General features: G+C 27.9%; 4 protein-coding genes across 4 annotated transcripts; 2 read left to right on the top strand and 2 right to left on the bottom strand.

Annotated features, from left to right (window-relative positions):
• Positions 1-2144: 2144 nt before the first annotated feature.
• LOC119674349 (general odorant-binding protein 56d-like) lies at positions 2145-2619 on the top strand. The gene is made up of 2 exons (XM_038085485.1): positions 2145-2204; positions 2269-2619. The coding sequence occupies exons 1-2, from the start codon at positions 2145-2147 to the stop codon at positions 2617-2619; spliced, it is 411 nt and encodes a 136-aa protein (XP_037941413.1).
• A 1641-nt stretch (positions 2620-4260) lies between these two features.
• LOC119684414 (general odorant-binding protein 56h-like) lies at positions 4261-4820 on the bottom strand. Its single transcript, XM_038098456.1, has 2 exons — positions 4723-4820; positions 4261-4646 (listed from the first exon to the last, which is right to left on the bottom strand). The coding sequence occupies exons 1-2, from the start codon at positions 4768-4770 to the stop codon at positions 4305-4307; spliced, it is 390 nt and encodes a 129-aa protein (XP_037954384.1). The 5' UTR covers positions 4771-4820; the 3' UTR covers positions 4261-4304.
• Positions 4821-5964: 1144 nt separating this feature from the next.
• LOC119684413 (general odorant-binding protein 56a-like) lies at positions 5965-6548 on the bottom strand. Its single transcript, XM_038098455.1, has 2 exons — positions 6457-6548; positions 5965-6388 (listed from the first exon to the last, which is right to left on the bottom strand). Exons 1-2 carry the CDS (start codon positions 6511-6513, stop codon positions 6026-6028), a joined length of 420 nt encoding a protein of 139 aa, XP_037954383.1. The 5' UTR covers positions 6514-6548; the 3' UTR covers positions 5965-6025.
• A 4227-nt stretch (positions 6549-10775) lies between these two features.
• LOC119685938 lies at positions 10776-11442 on the top strand. Its single transcript, XM_038100352.1, has 2 exons — positions 10776-10872; positions 11011-11442. Exons 1-2 carry the CDS (start codon positions 10792-10794, stop codon positions 11368-11370), a joined length of 441 nt encoding a protein of 146 aa, XP_037956280.1. The 5' UTR covers positions 10776-10791; the 3' UTR covers positions 11371-11442.
• The last annotated feature ends 6304 nt before the right edge of the window (positions 11443-17746 follow it).

A 17746-nucleotide genomic window follows, 5' to 3' on the forward strand; every position in this document is an offset into this window, starting at 1 on the left:
CTTTCTACTCCAATTAGATAAGATATATTTATTCAATCAAGTTTCCATAAATCCAAATTCAAAATCCAAATAATTTCTGATAGCAGTACTTTTCTAAATGGTTTCAAAATATCATTACAATGTGATAATATCTAATAAAATATATATAGCAACGCCAAGCAAAGTCCACTATTATTTTAATCTATTTAAGATTACAGTATATAAACTATATAGTATAGTATATAGTAAAATTATTATATATATTGTTTCAAAATTTTTATTTAACAATTTAATATCAAGAAGAAAATTGTTTTAGTTTTGTCACTGCTTAATACCCCTTTAAAAAAATTTTCAGACTGTCCATATGTAAACCATCTAATATAGATTAGATGGTGTATACGAACTCCTATATCTAGACATATTTGGAATAAAATCGACTGCATACATAACAGAATAATAGCCGGCACATATCCCATATCTTGAATATAAACATAAAATCGGAAATACTGACACGAAAAAGTAATCTCAATATAAACAGTATACTTTTTAATTTACTTTTTTATATATAACTTCGAAAGATGAACACTAAGAAGAGCAGATGGCACCTATCCTAAAGAAGATAATGACGGCAAGTATTAGTAATGTGACAACTACTAGCAACGTTGAATTCCTCTGGGATAATATCACGGAAAGGCATTGTCAAAAGTACATACGAAATGCTCATCAAAGCTGATTTGTAAAAAATTAAAATAATTCAAATAGAAAATATGCGGTATACTGGCTCTCAATGGATCTTTTTTGTTTCGTACCAAATCTTACTGAACAGAGAATATTCCACCCAACACAAATCAGATAGCGATAGGATATGTCGGTTCAATAATCTTCTTTTGGGTCAGTCAGCAATTTGAGTTCTCAGAGAGACTAATTCTTTTGAAAAGATAATGCAGATCATGAATACACATTAGAGAATCCAACAATTACCTCAACTTTAAAATGGAACTTTCTACTATTGTAGAAAGGAACCGAGTTTTTATCCATGCAGTTACATAACCTCTCTCTCTAGTAATGAGTTTTTTTGGTTACTTTTTCTATCAGTGATCTTATTGTAAACCAAAGAGCTGTGTATGCTAATGATCATTGTGATATGTAATCCCATAAGCTAATAATGATGATGACAATAACTTGTCTGGTTGCTATATGATATAAATTAACTTTATGCGTTCGCAAATAATCCTTAAAACTTTATTTTTATATGGCAGCGATATCCATACGTGATAAATAAGTTTTGAAAAAATTTTCATATATTTCATGGACTTGAAAACTCGGCTAAATTCAATACTGTTGTGCGTGTCAATATATATATAAAATATTTATTTATCTAATAATTATACTTGTATATGGATGCATAGCTCAGAATCCTATAACTCTAAAAGCGGGTCGCTAACGTATAACAAGTGCAAGAGCCCTGTTTAATTTTGTTACTATATATATAGGTATTGAAGCCCTAATAAAGTTACATGTAATTGAGTAAAAAGCTAGCGTACTTCTAAAAAGAGTGAAAGTAGTATACTAACGTATAACCAGAAGAATAGTTGTGATTTATCTGTTACTTAAAATTGAAGCTAATAAAGAAGAAAAATCTAATTTAACAAAAAACTCTTATAGAATATTGATTTTGAACAGCTGCTATTATTTCATAAAAATATGTATTTAAAAAAATCAGTACAAATAAAAAAAACGAATAAGGTGTAATTTTATTGAAACTTAAAAACAAATATTATTAAGATAATTAGACAAAAAATACTGCGTCAACATTATTAACAGAAAAATTATAGAAGAAGCATATTGTTATTTACAGGATTTTTCGACAAAAATTATTTTTTTTTTTTAATTTAGAAGAATAAATAAATTTACTGTGAATTTCTGAAGCAGTAAAAAATTGTATATTCAACATCAATAGTGATGATCAAGATTTGCCAATAATAATTCCAGGAATGGAATCGTAGGATGGCAAAAAATACCAATCTTACCAAATTTATAAAAAACTAAGAAATAATTGTTAAAATAAATATTTTACTATAAATACCATAATAAATACTGAAGGGCAAACAGTACATTTAAGTATTTTATAATTAAAACATCAAAATTTTTGGAATATTATTAGAATGAAGATACTTGCAGTATTTATCTTGGCTGTGACAATTACTATAGCAAATGCTCAATTTGTAAGATTAAGCGATCAAAATGATTGATCATAGATGTTTTTTTAAAGTATGTTTTATATTTCAGTCTTTTTTTTCGAAAACGATACTAAAAACTCAAGTTTATGCCGCCGCGGGTGAATGTGGTCTAAGGGAAGGTGCAAGTAGAGATGCTATTCGAGATCTAAAACATGGCATCTTTGCAGATGATGATCCAAATTTAAAATGTTTTGTTGATTGTGTTTTGGATAGATTGGATTTCTTTGTTGATGGTGAGATAAATGTGGATGTCATCAATGAAAAAGTTGGTTCAATTATTGGTATGGAACAACTAGAAGCTGCAATGGAAAAGTGTAATGATATCAAAGGTGAAGATAATTGTGACACCGCATATCAACTACTTAAATGTTACTACAGTAACAAACCTCCAGTTCTTTAAAAAAATCGGAATTGACTAGGATTTATAATATTTTGTTGCTTTTTCTGCTTAGTTTAATTTTAATTTTTATATTAATATGTATATGGGTATTACGATATTAACAATATATTTTTCATAAATAAAGTGAATGGAAAAGAAAAGAACTGTGTGTCTCAATAGTATACATTGCTAATCTGTTTAGAGTACTCTTTATTAAAATTATAATTCTAAACTCCTAATTAAAATTATAAATTTGGAGTTTTATTAAAGACATTTAGACACCATCTCCAATTAATGTAGTCTCATTTTTATTAGTTGAATAGTTTTGCACAACAATGATTTAAATGGATTGAAAGTACTGTATACTATAAACTATCCTTGACTATGAGGTATAAATTATCTCATAAATAAAAGGAAGACTAAGCAAAAATCGATAATAGAGCGAAATAATATATTAACTTTTATTTAAAGGATCTCTGTGATCTTACACTTACAGTTGTCGTACTAAAGTATCATTTCTGTATGAATTTTATGTGGATTTTATATGATACATGATATAGTAAACATTCTATTACGACGTTACCCACATCAACTAATTAAATAAAAACCTACCTAAATAAAAAAAAAAATTGTTGTTGCAATTCACTACTGCTCGAAACCTCTATATTAAATAAAATAGTTTTTATTAAGTAGAATAGTCACTGTCTTCATAATTGACGTTTAATCAAATTTAATATAGAGTTATAATAGAAATACATATGAATAAAAAAATATATTTTAATTTTTTATCTCGCTTTTACGAATCATAGGGTGTTATTATCATAATTTTTTCCGTGTTACATTCCTCGATTGGGTTTAAATAAAAATAAGTGACAATAAAACCTGGAACTTGAGCATTGAAAGTTTGTGCAGCCTTGGCTTCTGGTGGATAAACACGATTAGTCATCGCTTCTAATTTGACAGGCACGAGTTCTAAGCCTGGCACTTGCAGTCCAAACAAATTATATACGGACTATAAACTAATTAAATAAAATTCGATTATTTCCAAAGACCACTGATGAAGAGTACTTGGCAATACTCGAAACAGCGTTGTATGGTCAGCCAAACTTCAATAAAATTAAAATAAATTTTTGTGTTTGTCCTTTACTTCTTTCTTTGTTATTCAAAAACCCCTCTAAAGTTTAACAAATATAAAATAATGCAATAAATAACGCCTCTACAAAACAATAGTTAGTTATTAAATTAACTATTAATTAATTCTGTTCAAGTTTTAAAATGCTTCTTTCCGATAAAAATCCTCAAACTCTTAAATTAACAATCGCAGCTGCTTAATAAATGAAAAGTACGTTAATAGCAGTCCCACCAATACATAAAAAAAATACCGTATGATTTTTTAGTTACTTTTTGATATCACTCTGTATATTTAATCTGTAATTTTTTAATGTTTGACTATTTTGTTTATATTAATCACTGGATTTCAGTATACATATTATTATTTTAAGGGTATGTTAAGTTCCTACGCCGATTCTTTAAAATGTTGTAAGTAATAAATATTGTAATAAATATTATAGTATAAATTAATTTTATTCTCATACAACATTAAAATATTTATTTATGTATGTTTATTACAACAACTTTAGAATAAGTTTTAAAAAGTGCAAATATTAATATATCAACTAAAGTAAAAACAAATGGAAAAAAATGCATTAAATGTTTAACTTAAGTTGTATTAAGCACTCTGAAATTAAGAATGCCTTCTCGCATAAATTTTCAGCTTGCTTTGATATGCATTTCTCTACATTTTCATTCAATAGTTTGGGTGCCATATGCTCCAATTTAGAGGCAAAAACGTCTGCCTTAAAATTACCAGATTCATCCATAAAACCATTTCTAGTTAAAAAGCATTTAGTCATGCATTTTACATTCTCCTTCACATCGGCTCCTTTAATTAGACCAGCATGAAAATCCGCATATTCCTTATCAGTAACACCTTGTTCCTTTGCACAATCTAAAGCTATTTTCATAATACCTTCATTGGGTAGTTCACACTAAAGCAATCAAATGAGGAAATAATCATTATTTTATATATTCAGTAGGATATCTTTTCAATTTTTTTCGACTCACCGAAGCTATAGCACAGCAGGCAACTATCAAAAGTATAGAAAGTTTCATTTTGTTAACAAAATCTGAAAAGTCCGTGATAATCCGTGATGTGTGGAATTGTCAAATTGACAATTATTTTTGGGTTCTTACTAAGACTCCTCTGTGGTTTTATACTCAAAGTCGATGTCAATTATAATCACATGATGAGGCACAAAATTTTAAATCATTAAAATCGAATATCAATATTGTTTAACAAAATTTTACTAATTTTGTTTACAATTAAAATGTTAAAAAAATACATAATAGAAATTTTATTCTGATACTTATATTTTTTGCAGTCATTAGCAAATAGAATTTTATCGTTACTGTATTTAATGTTTTTATACAATAAGCCACACCTAAACTTATATAAATAATTGATCAGATTTATTATTATGGATTTAAAAAAAAACGTTCTGAAAATATCTGGAATGATCAATCTTTTATACAAACTTAATTTAAATTATAGTAACCTTGACATTGTCTATTAAAATCTCATCAACTACATTAAAACCAACAACACATGAAACTAAATTATATTTTTTTAATTAAAACCAATATAGAAGAACTTCACTCCATTAGAATTATCTGCGAAGATATCACTGATTAGTAAATAGTAATATATATAGTAAATAGTAATATACCGAACTATACTCAACAAATGGCAAGAGAAGATTAGGAGCAAACCATCGAAATATGGCAACAAAGCTGGACTGATACCAAGTATAATCACCTGACTTGAACAGAAATCGGAAGACACCAATTTCTATTTCACTCAGATGCTGACCGGACATGGATACTTTTGTAAGTACCTGTACCACATGGGAAAGATGAATCCACTTGTGATGACGCAGAGCACACCTTGTTTTACTATAATAGGCTGCTCACATTAAGAGAAGAGATAATAGCCCAAATTGGATCCATAAATTTCGAAAATATAGTGGAAAAGATGAATCGTTCAAACCCAGAGAGTTGTTGCAGGATAGAGTCATATGTGATTTAAATCCTTAAAGCGAAGAAAATGGATCTGAAAAGGACAACCAGAAACTAGGCTAATAAAAAGTGTAGAACACTAGGCTTTTTAAAAAACCAGATATCTATTTATTGCTAATGGGTAAAACAAGACAGCTGCTAATACTATAAATTATTTTCTGTTTTAATATCAGCCATCATACATTCAAGCACATGAATTTAAATATATTTTTTAAAATTAAAAACCACTCCTCAATTTTTTTCTATTCATTTAATTTACTTCTTCTTCAAGTATTTCATTATTACAATATCCTCAGAAAACTTTATCAGTCACTTCTGATTTAAACTTCTCATAGCATTGATATAACTTGAATGCAGTATCACAATTGTTTTCTCCTTTAAGTGCATTACACTCTTTCATTATTATTTTAGTTCTATCTTCACCAAGCAGTGGTCCCAATTTTTCCAATACAACATCCTCTTGCACAACACCATCCTTAATCGTACCAGCCTTTTCGAAGAAGCAATTGGCAAAACATTTAACATTATCACTTGGATTCGTAAAGTCGCGATTCTTCAATTTCGTTGCCTCTTCCACTGTGATATTTTCCTGTTTGATGCATTCCTCGCCATATTTTTGAGCTTTATCCTTCTGTTCTTCGCTCAATTTAATTGTCTAAAATATTTAGGAAGGATACTATTTAACCACCTTTAACAAATATTTTAATATTATTAAAAACCTACATCAGCTAAGATACAACTTAGATAGCCAATTATTACTATCGCAACACAGAACTTCATTTTCTTAACGTTAAGCTTGTGATTATTACACAACAAATTACAACTGAGAAGTGATACTTTCCCAGAAATTCTATTTGCTTTTATAGTTCTACGCAAGGTAGGAGAATATAAATAAAAAGAAAGCCTAAAAAGTGTTATGTCTGAAAAAGATACTTTTCTGACATTCAAAAGAAAGAGGTTTCTACCACTACTACAAAAAAAATATTGAACTTAATCATAAAAAAATATCAAAAGCATTAGTGGAATTCTTCTATACCTGAATACTATTTTTGCGTTGTGTAATTACACTCTCTGAATTTAAAATTACACAAAATAAAAAAAATTATTTTATACTAAGCCATTTAAGAAACAGTACATACAGTGAAAGCTATTTAAATTGAACACCAATGGTACCAGTAATTCTACTATTACTGAAGTGCCTGTTTAAAAGAACGCATTTAGCTTGAATAATATAAACTGGGAACTGGTTATGACTGATCTCCATTTATGAGAGCAACCGTTTAATAGGCCTTTTACTGTATATTATTTATATGGTCATAAAATAAAATTAATTCTAGTGTTGATATAGAGAAGATACCTTGATGTAACGACTGTTTTCTGTTTTTGCAAAAAGAGTTTGAATAAAAGACTTATAAATATAATAATAAAATCTAAAATTTTAATACTGCTATATTTAAGTATAATAACGAAATAAAAATAGTTGTGAATTTAATTGTAATATTACAGATGTTATATATATTAAACATACAATACATCTTATGTATAGTTCACAATGTTAAAGCAAAATTCTGCTTTAAGATATATACAATGTTCAGCTGACGGGCTCATAATCATTTAACCATATTGTTGAATTTTTTTTTTATTCTTTTAAATCTATTATTTTTATATCATTAAAAATCTTCTCATATAAAAAAAATTCACTTTTTTAATTGCTAATCGTTGTTTTGGTACTTTTTGTTTGTTGACGTTTTATGATTCAGTGAAGTGAATTGCTATTTCTAGTCATGTCATGAGTGCGGCCTGTGATTGATACTTAAAAAGATACTTCAAAATAGACAAAACTTTTAAGCAATTAATGAAACAGTTTTATGTACTTGTTAATACTCTAACTCGAAGGGTTGCATAGCATTTTGGAACCCTCAAAATTAGTATTATTAATACAAAAAATGTAAGGGAGTTAAATTTCTATATACATTCATAAGATATGACTTAAATAAATTTCAAATATGTTAAAATCGTAAATAATTTATACTTCATAACTATTTTCAGTAAAATAAAGTGGTCTTAATTTTTAAGAATTTTAACATAAATTTCGATAATTATTTTTACTATATTTCTATACGTATTTCGGCAAATTGGCCGAAAATCTCCTAATAACTTCATTAGAAGAATTTCTAATATTTTCAGTAAAAACCTTAGCTAATTCAGGTATTCCAATCCTAACTAGCTATTTCAATGAGGGGAAATATTTTAGCAAAGGATATATATAAATAGTTGAATCCAATTAGCCAAAGTTAGTTTAATTATATACTAAGACTCATGAGTACTTATCACTTGATATGTGCATTTTGATTGACAAAAACCGAATGTTCGTTTAATTTTGTAGACATTTATTGAAAACCATTTTTGCAACATTGTTAATTATTGACATATGAAACAACATAAAAAAAATTTAAAATAGTTTTAAAACATTGTAGTTCTGAACCCAATCCGTAAAAAGATAAAGGGAGTCAATCCAGACGATATTTAATGAAATAATTTATGATGAGCTGCTTGGATAACTCAGTTTTTAAATATTAAATATTTTTTGCCTAAAATATTTTTCAGTTAATCATTTTTTTACACCACACTCAAAAAAATAATTAGGTTGATTTAACCAGATTTTAACAAATCTCAGTTCAAAATATTCTTACTCAATATTCTTACACCACATGTTGGTTTTAATACTTCTTTGCCACATGAGCTTAAATGTTTCTAACAAAATGATCAGATTAATTTAACTAGTACATGGTTAAAGAATATTTGGCTGAGTGAGAGAAGATATTTTATTGTCCATATGAAAACACGCCTGAAACCCTCTTTATTATCTTAGCTGACACGAATCTCACACAACAAACAAACTTTTATTTTATTATACTGTAAATGACATAACATGTACCTTTCCTTGTAAACATATTTATTGTTATTTATTTTTATTTTAATCTTTTTATTTTTTAATTTTGTTATAATAAAAGCTATATTATATACAGTTAATGACCTAAAAATTGATCAAAAGAAATATAAAAGATTTCTAATGTCAGACAGCAAAAAAAATGTTCTCAGTAAGCTCAAACATAAGCCTTTGTTAGAGGAGTAGTTAAAAAATGGGTTTTAATCTATAACTGCATGGGACAAAGCAAATTAATTGAATTACTTGATCATTTTAATGTATTCGCAATGAATACATTACTTTGTACTTTCTATGTACTTTCTAATAGCTAATTAAGTTCATACGGAATTATATATACATATATTAAGAACTTATTTAGATATATGAGATTGAGTACAATCTCAGACTCAGAGAGTGTTAGACTCTCTTCAAACAATGAATTAAAGTTAGCCATTACTAGGTTTGTAGACATGAAGTGATTCTGAAAATCTTCATAACAGTGAAGAAACTGAACCTTATTAATAGACATGAAATATGAAAGAGAATGGTATGGTATCAATGAAGATAGAAGAACTGGAACTCCTTTTTCCGGCGTTTTGGTTCCTAAAATACGGAGTTGAATTATGGCAAACAAAAATGCAACAGTGTAAATAAAAAACTATACAACCAGATTCACACCCGAGCTCAAAAACTGAATTAAAATGACTTCCGCGAAATGACTTCAGAACGTCAAGCTATTTTTATCTGCATATGGGTACTTTCGAAAATACTTGAAATTAATTAGAAAAACTGAAAGCCCTAATTGTATATATAGAGATACGCAGACGCAGAGCATACATGTTCAATTATTGAAAGTGGAGAGCAAAAAGGAGTCAACTCGTGCGACAAGTGACCGACTCGGAGTCAGGTCACTAGTAATTGACAATTTCATACCAAGAATAACAAAAAGTGAATGGATTTGAAATCTAATTACTCAATTTATATTTTGCTTGGGGCTTAGTACCCATGTTTTAATAGAGAGGATAGCATGGGTAGCCAAAAGAGATATCCTTCCTGAAGAAATAAGAAAGCGGTTTTTCGGTAGGTAAATACCGACGAAGTTGAGAAGGTTATAATTACATATAAATATAGTAATAGTGATAACAGTGATAATACTGTGAGAGTATTATCACTGAAATGTGTTTCTATACATAAACCATATCCGCAATCAACAAATTGTCACGCAACACTATCAATAATTATCAATATCACTATCAATAATAATTTCTAACTGACATGAGATTTAATGGATGGTTTTCCTGATTTATAAAGCATTGAGTATTTGCATAAAATATATATAGCTATTTTTCATGTATTTTATTCTAGAAATTGTTGCACTTCAAGAAGTGTCTCCACACTCAGAAAAATATGCTCTAATCACATACTATCTCATGTGGTAAAGAAGACATAAAAACTAACATGTGATATGGTTGAACCAACCTGATACGTCGAATAAGAATATTTTGACCTGAGATTTAGTTAAAATCTGGTTAAATCAACCAAATTATTTTTCTGAGCGTATATTTATATATTAGTTTTAGAATTATTCGGTCATAGCTATACATGCGTACATTGTTATTTTGATTGATAACTGTAGATAATTGAATAGATTAGTATCTGTAGATTATTATCTATAGATTTGGAAGAAAAAGACATTAATATTAAATGTTTTATCTCATCAGCTTCCAATGACGTTAATTACTTGGAAAAATTAAGAGTAAGACCAATTGTATAAATAGTTTTAATTGATATTAAATTATACGTATATTAACTATATACTATACTAACTATATGTATATTTTTATGAACTTAATATTATTGCATGTCACGTATCCGTTATGATTTTTATCAAATACTTAGTATATAAAATGCCTTATTAATATAATTAATATGAAATATTTTCATCATTATATTTTCTATAAAATTCATGTTAATTACTATCATGATAATCGTTACAAGTACTTAATATGAACATTTCCACAGATGACCGCCAAATCATGTAAAATTTAATACAGATTTCTTTATATATAACGGGATGGAGCTCCAATGGAATATTTCAGTAAAGTTAGTGCATATAAACAATTACGGAAATGAGGAGTACCGAATTTATAGTTTTATCGATTTTTCTGACAGCAGCTATTGGTGCGGCAATGGCAAAAGATATGGAATTCGTGAGTCAAATATATTTCAGTCAAATATTTTCGAATATTACTCTTTTAAACTATTTGTAATTACATATATTATTTTTATGTTCTGAATATGTTTTGAAAGTCTGTGCATTAAAGATAACTTCTTTTCCTTTCTTTTAGGCCGAAAAAATGGCAAAAAAACTGAAGGTCAATATCGAGGACTGTAAATTATTATCGGAGCAAAAAAATAAAAATGGTAATAAGAATGTGTTAGGTGTTCCAAGTTCTGGTAAATCAGTTGCAATGAATTGTCCTTCATATTGTTTTGCTGAACAATTTGGTTTTATGAAAAATGAGGCCGTGAACAGTCTAGAACTTGAGAAAAAATTAAATGAATTCCAAGTAGGTAAGGAATCAGCTAAACAAGCAGCGGCAAAATGTGGACCAGTATACACTGGAGACAAATGTTCCACAGCAGATCAGCTATTCAAGTGTTTAGCTACGTCCGTACAAGAAACTAAGACAAATATCAACCATTAGGAAAGTATTAAAAGAAAACATAATATCGTATATCGGACAGTATTTATACATATTAATATTATGCTATTATTGTTATTGTCATATTAAAAAATAAATTGTTTTCAGTTTATAGTAATAATCTAGAATTTGCAAAAAAATTTTATATGTAATTTAAATGAATTAAATAAATATATACAAAATTACAATTTCAAAGGCATATATTTTAATTGATATGATTTGCGTTTAATAAATAATAGTTATCAAAAAAATAATCTAACATTTTATAGTATGACTCGATTCAATCTAATAATTATAAGTTTTTATTTAACAAGAAGAAATTATTATATGAGGGGTGCTGATTATGAAATATTTCCCCAGTGACATATATCAAGCAAAATTGTCATCCAAGGCTTCATGTGCCAATTTAACATTTGACATTCTACAATAAGAATAGAATAATAAGATTATTAATTATATTTTCATACTTATAATAATAAGTAATACTTTTCATTATATTACTTATATATATTTTCAATATCCCAAAAATATTTTATTTAAATTTGCAAATTACACTTAGTATTAAAACTGCACCTACATATGTTTGAGCAACAGTTTAATTTAATAAACAATTCCTATAATGTCACTTAATATCTAATCGGCCTCATGTATCCTTCCAACTGACTACCATCAATCGATATCGTCCTTGATTAAATGAATTTTATAATAAAAAAAAGTTGCTCACATTAAAAATACATTAGCACACGCACGAATAAATAACACCTAAATTTTTTACCGAAAGGATAATAAAAAGGATTCATACGAAGTTCCTTTTGAAAGAGTTGTAGTAACATGAAGTCCTTTAAGAAAGGAAATTATATGTCAATACATAAGAATTTATTGTCATTCCTTCGCAATTTAAGTAATTATATAGAATATTATCAGAACCTACAAGAATAGCAATCAGTTTAATATACACACACCAAACATTAACAAAGGATAACATAATTGTATGTTAGAAGATAAAACGACCCATTACAGGATATAATGTGTCATTTATCTGCCGGTTTTTGTTATTTGTTATAATATATTAACACTTTCGCTCAAGGACTTAAGCTTACTTATATTAAATGTAAACAAAATGCTAAGGTTTTAATAGTAAAAAGTCTTTTGAATCACCACAAAATTCACTGATTCAATAGCTTTTTTTATTATTTAAGACACTTTTTGGATATAATAAATTAAAAAAAATACCCTTTTTAATAAACCAAATTACAAGGATAGCAATCTCTAAGACGTTTTGTCACAAATAACTTGAATTGTAAAGTATATGAAGAATGGATGAAACTTTATTTTAATGGATGAAAGATGATTTAGAGGAAGATTTATTTTATTTTATTAAAAACAGATAAGGAAGATTTTAAATTAATTAATTCTTACATTTATTTCACTTAAGCTGTTATATAGTTTATATCACATATGTTTATTTTCTCGTTAATGGAGGAATACAACAGAATACCTATGAAACTATATTAGTTTCAATAATAAGCTTTATATAGCACACACCTTAGGAAACTCTTTAAAGTAGAAAGCTCCCAAGGAATAAAATCAATTAAAGATCTCAATTATATCTTTTACGTCTCTATCTCTTCATGATTACTTCTATGAAAGTCTTCATATACGTGTTTACACCAATTAAACAAAGGTATAATGAGGATATGGCATTACTATGACATGAGGTAGGCTAAACTTTCTGATAAGTTCTAGTCTTCTTTAAACTAATGATGATTCCAAAGCTTTCAACAGGTCATGGGTACAAGTCATATTATCTATTAATAGCCTCAAGTCTTTTCAACTGAAAAGAGTAGATCTGAATTTGTTGCAAGGTTAAACTGTTTACTTTACTTCAGTAACGATTTCTTTCGGTTTTAACTAAGTTTTTTATTAATTAGTTGTGAATCAACTTACTGTACATTAAGGCATTTTGCATTATATCCCCGCAGGAAAGGGGTTAGAATATTCCCGAGATAAAATATGCCTGTCGTAAGAGGCGGCACCATCCGACATTGTTTAGAGTGTAAAGATCAGTAAGTAAGTTTCACTTGCGACACGCAAGTAAATCTGGTACCACAACGGTCAGAGCTCGCAGCTTCGGCTATCTAAGCAATTGAGTTTGACAGTGTCGTGGTGGTTAAACCCTAAACTTACGTAGGTATAATGCTTGTATTTATTTACTCTCACTTGATGTGGAGTTGCTTTCTACAATCGGATCAGCAGAGATATAGCTAGGTCTCTTTCCTTACCAAGGGGGAAGTAATACCAAACATGTAACTTTAATTGATACCGGTGGAAATTCCATAGAATTACAATCGGGCATTTATCGGCGCATTGTGCATTTATCATATTGACAATAGACAACCACATAAACACTCGGGCCCCTGTACATAAATGCTTTTTGTGAATACAATGATTTAATTGAACTCATTTAAACATTTAAAAAAAATGTCCGTTACGCTATTATTAGTTAAAATAAAAATTGCAATTACTTAGATAACAGATACTCAGACATATTACTAATTTCATGGTTGCTAGCTATAAATCAAATGTACCTTTTTTATCGGAAATACTCATTAATCCCGATTAATTAGGATTTAAAGAAATTTATTCGATTTAAATCAAATCAAAAAAAAAAAAAAAAAAAATAAAATGATTAAAAAATCATTAATAATGATTGCAGTGGAAATGCTTTGCGTGTTGACAACTTCGTTCCATAAACAACCAGAAAAAATTAAAAAATTTTAAAAACATTGCACAAAATAAAACTGTTAATGTTTTCGTTTTAAGATTTTATCAGTTTAGCAGCTTTTAGTTGATAATCTCACAATTGTGATCCAAGCTTTTATTATACATAAATAACAATTTTATTTAAATGAAAAATACTTTAAAAAAAAACTTGTATAAAAAAGATTATTGTTTTTAAAAATAATTTTTTTTTTGTAGTTTTCACAATTTTTAATTAACAAAGTATGTGCTTAAATATTTACAAGTTTCGTATCATTTAATATTTCACTACATTGTTTAAAAACAATTACATTTATTTTTTAATTAACAAAATATGTCCTTAAATGTTTACGAATTTCTTTTCATTTTTTACTTCATTAAATTTAAACATCAGTCGTATTTTACATGAATTCATTTTTCATAAATTTGAACTTCAACTTAAAGGATTACCAAATAATAAGATCTTTTCTGTCCTTTAATATCTTAAATCTATAATCTAACCTACTTGTGACATATAGTATGAGTATCATATATGTTAACAAAATAAGTAATTTAAAATGTTGCTTCACCTTAAAAGCAAAATAAAAATTTGAAGATATAGTGAACAGACTTAAGTCAAAATTAAGTCATCTATATATAAAATCATAAATGTCACTATATATTTACAACGATCCAATGAAAGATCTATCCCGAATGGCTTCACGACAATTACCTATTTTAAGTAATTGCTCTTTTTTTTGGATATGCATGACTTTGTTTTCAGATCTCAAATATTAAAAATTCTAATCTCATTCTCTTTTCAACAGTCAGATATGTTTAGAAGTAGACAGCCTTTATAATATTGAAGTAAACATAAAGTTTATATAACATAGTAAAGTGATATACCTATAGTCATTAAAGCATATAATCACTAAAATCAATTACTTATAATCGATGATGATATCAAAAATTATTACATATATATAGATTCTGACCTTATGAAATACTTTCAATTCATAGAATACTTTCGTGGTTCTAACCAGATTGGGATTATCTGATCAGATAATCATATTCGTAATATGAATATTATAACGATTAAATCATCTCTTTTAATCTTGTTTGTTCCTACCGTTTTGATTACAAGACCATATAGCTTGAATGTTTGAAAGATTACTTTTCACATTCTGTCCAGATTATCCAACACTCAAAATCCCTATCGTCCTGTTTCTTCCTAGAGTTTCAATTCCAACATAAATTAGGTTGAATCTTTTTATAGCATATGGACAACACCATATAAACTTACGAAATAATTTCAATTTTCAGATTACTATTTTTGTTTTGTCCATATTAGCCAATTCACATAACCCTTTTAAGTAAATTAATTCTTTATATATCATATGGCTAAAATGAGTACCAATTCATGGTTTTATAAACGTTTAAATATTTTGAACCATTTTCAGTCATACAATATGCTTACTAAATGTGTAGATTCTTTAATACTGATACTTAATATAATCACCAGGTTCAGGCGGAAATCGGGCGACTGAAATTACTACCTCACTCAGATGCTAACGTGATGCGAGTACGTGTACTATATGGGAATCTTTGCGGCTGCATATATGGCGACGAATACTGTGACAACAGCAGAGCAGATCTTATTTCACTGTAACAGTTAGTTCACATTAATAGAAGAAATAATAGCCCAGATTGGTTCAATAAATCCTGAAAATATAGCGGAAAAGACAACAGCAAGCCGAGAGCACTAGCGAATGATACAATCATATGTGATTCAGTTCCTTAAAAGCAAAGAAATTAGATCTTAAAAGGAAAAGCAGAAACTAACCTAATAAATAGTGCAGACAGCAAAAATATTTGGTGAAAAAGTAGAGATCTGAACGCCAACATAAAAGGGACTCCCCTCGAAGTAATGCGAAAGCGGTTCCGATGGGAAATAAGTCTCTCCGAGAAGGTGATGTTTTTGTCCTTATACTATGATATGTTAAAGAATCGGATAGATCAAACATATAAATATATGTCATTCTCATCTCTGTTAATGTTATTATTTTTATCTGCAAATAAACGACAGCTCTAAAAGGTAACAATATTAAAAATTATGTGTGCTTACGAAAGAATCGCTTACAGTGTTCTAATTTATAATGTGAAATATTCAAACCATTATTCCACGCCAAATGGATTACACTTTACCCATTAGCAATATTGTCCTTGTAATCTTCTTTAATATCCAAAAGCCATTAAATGCTACATATTTGCCCATTAATTTATGTAAATCAATTACAAAGTTCTACATTGAAATGAGCTCAAATTGAAAATTACTGATAGTAATTGCATTATTCCATGCAATTTTCTCTCATTTTTTAATTATCACTAAATGACTAAATTAGGTCAAAGTGCATTACGATAACCTATTAGCCTTTAGCTATGTTCAGTCAAATTAGTTTACTTTAATAAAGCCGAGCACTTTCATTTTCATATTATTTTTCCTTCACATTAAGAAATTGATAAAATGACAGCAGAAATTTAATAAATTACCATTAATCCGTTCCATTACTTATATGGTATATGCATTAGTGAATATTGAGAATAAAATTGTAATGAATAATTTATAAATATATAATAATATATATTGAATTATCAACATAAACTTATGAATTGCATTATGAATGCGGTTCATTCGTAATTTACTTAAGGATATAATAATAATAATAATTTATTAATTACGTTTACTACATATGAAGTATAAGTGAAGATATATCTTCAGTTCATACTAAATTATAAAAATTTAATTATGATTGCAGTTAAAATATCTGGGACATATTTCATGTGTGATTGCATACTGGAATAGTAAACAATGGTTATCTATCTTATAGTCACAAAACGAACCGTGAATATAACATACTTGTAATAGAGATTTTTTGTCCATACCATTAAGTATGAAATACCTATAATATCACTAAAGAGTTCCCTATGGAACACTTGATATAATTGGATCGTTCTTCGACAATTTGACGGCTTACAACTAGCAATAGCTCTGTTATAATTTGACAGATGTTCATTTTTAAAGTGTTGGAAATTTGAGGACTATCCGCACAAATTCGATTCATTGTATAAGCCCACAACAAAAAATAAAAAATAACTAATCGCATGATTTTGCTGGCAAACTCCCTATACCATAAATGTTCTAGGGGAACTTTATAAGGAGATAGATGAAAATTCGAATGCTAACTAATATGCCATAATATGCCGCAATATAAACCAAATGTTCTGTGGATCCGTAAAGGACAGTTTTACTAACATAAGTTTGTTATATATAGGCATTAACATATCAGTTATGGATCCAGTACTTAAGAATGTCTTTACAGTTTTGCCTGTAGCATAAAATACAAACACGAATATATTAGTCCTTATAATGCAATATATGTTAATATTATTTATAGCAGGATTATTATTGTAGTATGTTCATGCAATATAAACACACCTAAGAGCTTTAAGAGATCAATATTGTGAATTAATAAATCTTTAACTAAATATATGATGCCTTGATCACTTGACTAAAACAACGCATTCAAAGTCACAGGCCGTGTGCGAGTTCGGGTAAATTGATGATAAATTGAAGAAAATA

This window comes from Teleopsis dalmanni, chromosome 2 (genome assembly GCF_002237135.1).
Source record: "Teleopsis dalmanni isolate 2A chromosome 2, ASM223713v2, whole genome shotgun sequence".
In the NCBI taxonomy this organism is placed as follows: domain Eukaryota; kingdom Metazoa; phylum Arthropoda; class Insecta; order Diptera; family Diopsidae; genus Teleopsis; species Teleopsis dalmanni.

Coding starts and splice junctions, on each gene's coding strand:
- LOC119674349 (XM_038085485.1), top strand. CDS start 2,145: ATGAAGATACTTGCAGTATTTATCTTGGCTGTGACAATTACTATAGCA. Junction 2,205..2,268: donor CTATAGCAAATGCTCAATTT/GTAAGATTAAGC, acceptor TTTATATTTCAG/TCTTTTTTTTCGAAAACGAT.
- LOC119684414 (XM_038098456.1), bottom strand. CDS start 4,770: ATGAAACTTTCTATACTTTTGATAGTTGCCTGCTGTGCTATAGCTTCG. Junction 4,647..4,722: donor CCTGCTGTGCTATAGCTTCG/GTGAGTCGAAAA, acceptor TGATTGCTTTAG/TGTGAACTACCCAATGAAGG.
- LOC119684413 (XM_038098455.1), bottom strand. CDS start 6,513: ATGAAGTTCTGTGTTGCGATAGTAATAATTGGCTATCTAAGTTGTATC. Junction 6,389..6,456: donor TAAGTTGTATCTTAGCTGAT/GTAGGTTTTTAA, acceptor TAAATATTTTAG/ACAATTAAATTGAGCGAAGA.
- LOC119685938 (XM_038100352.1), top strand. CDS start 10,792: ATGAGGAGTACCGAATTTATAGTTTTATCGATTTTTCTGACAGCAGCT. Junction 10,873..11,010: donor TGGCAAAAGATATGGAATTC/GTGAGTCAAATA, acceptor CCTTTCTTTTAG/GCCGAAAAAATGGCAAAAAA.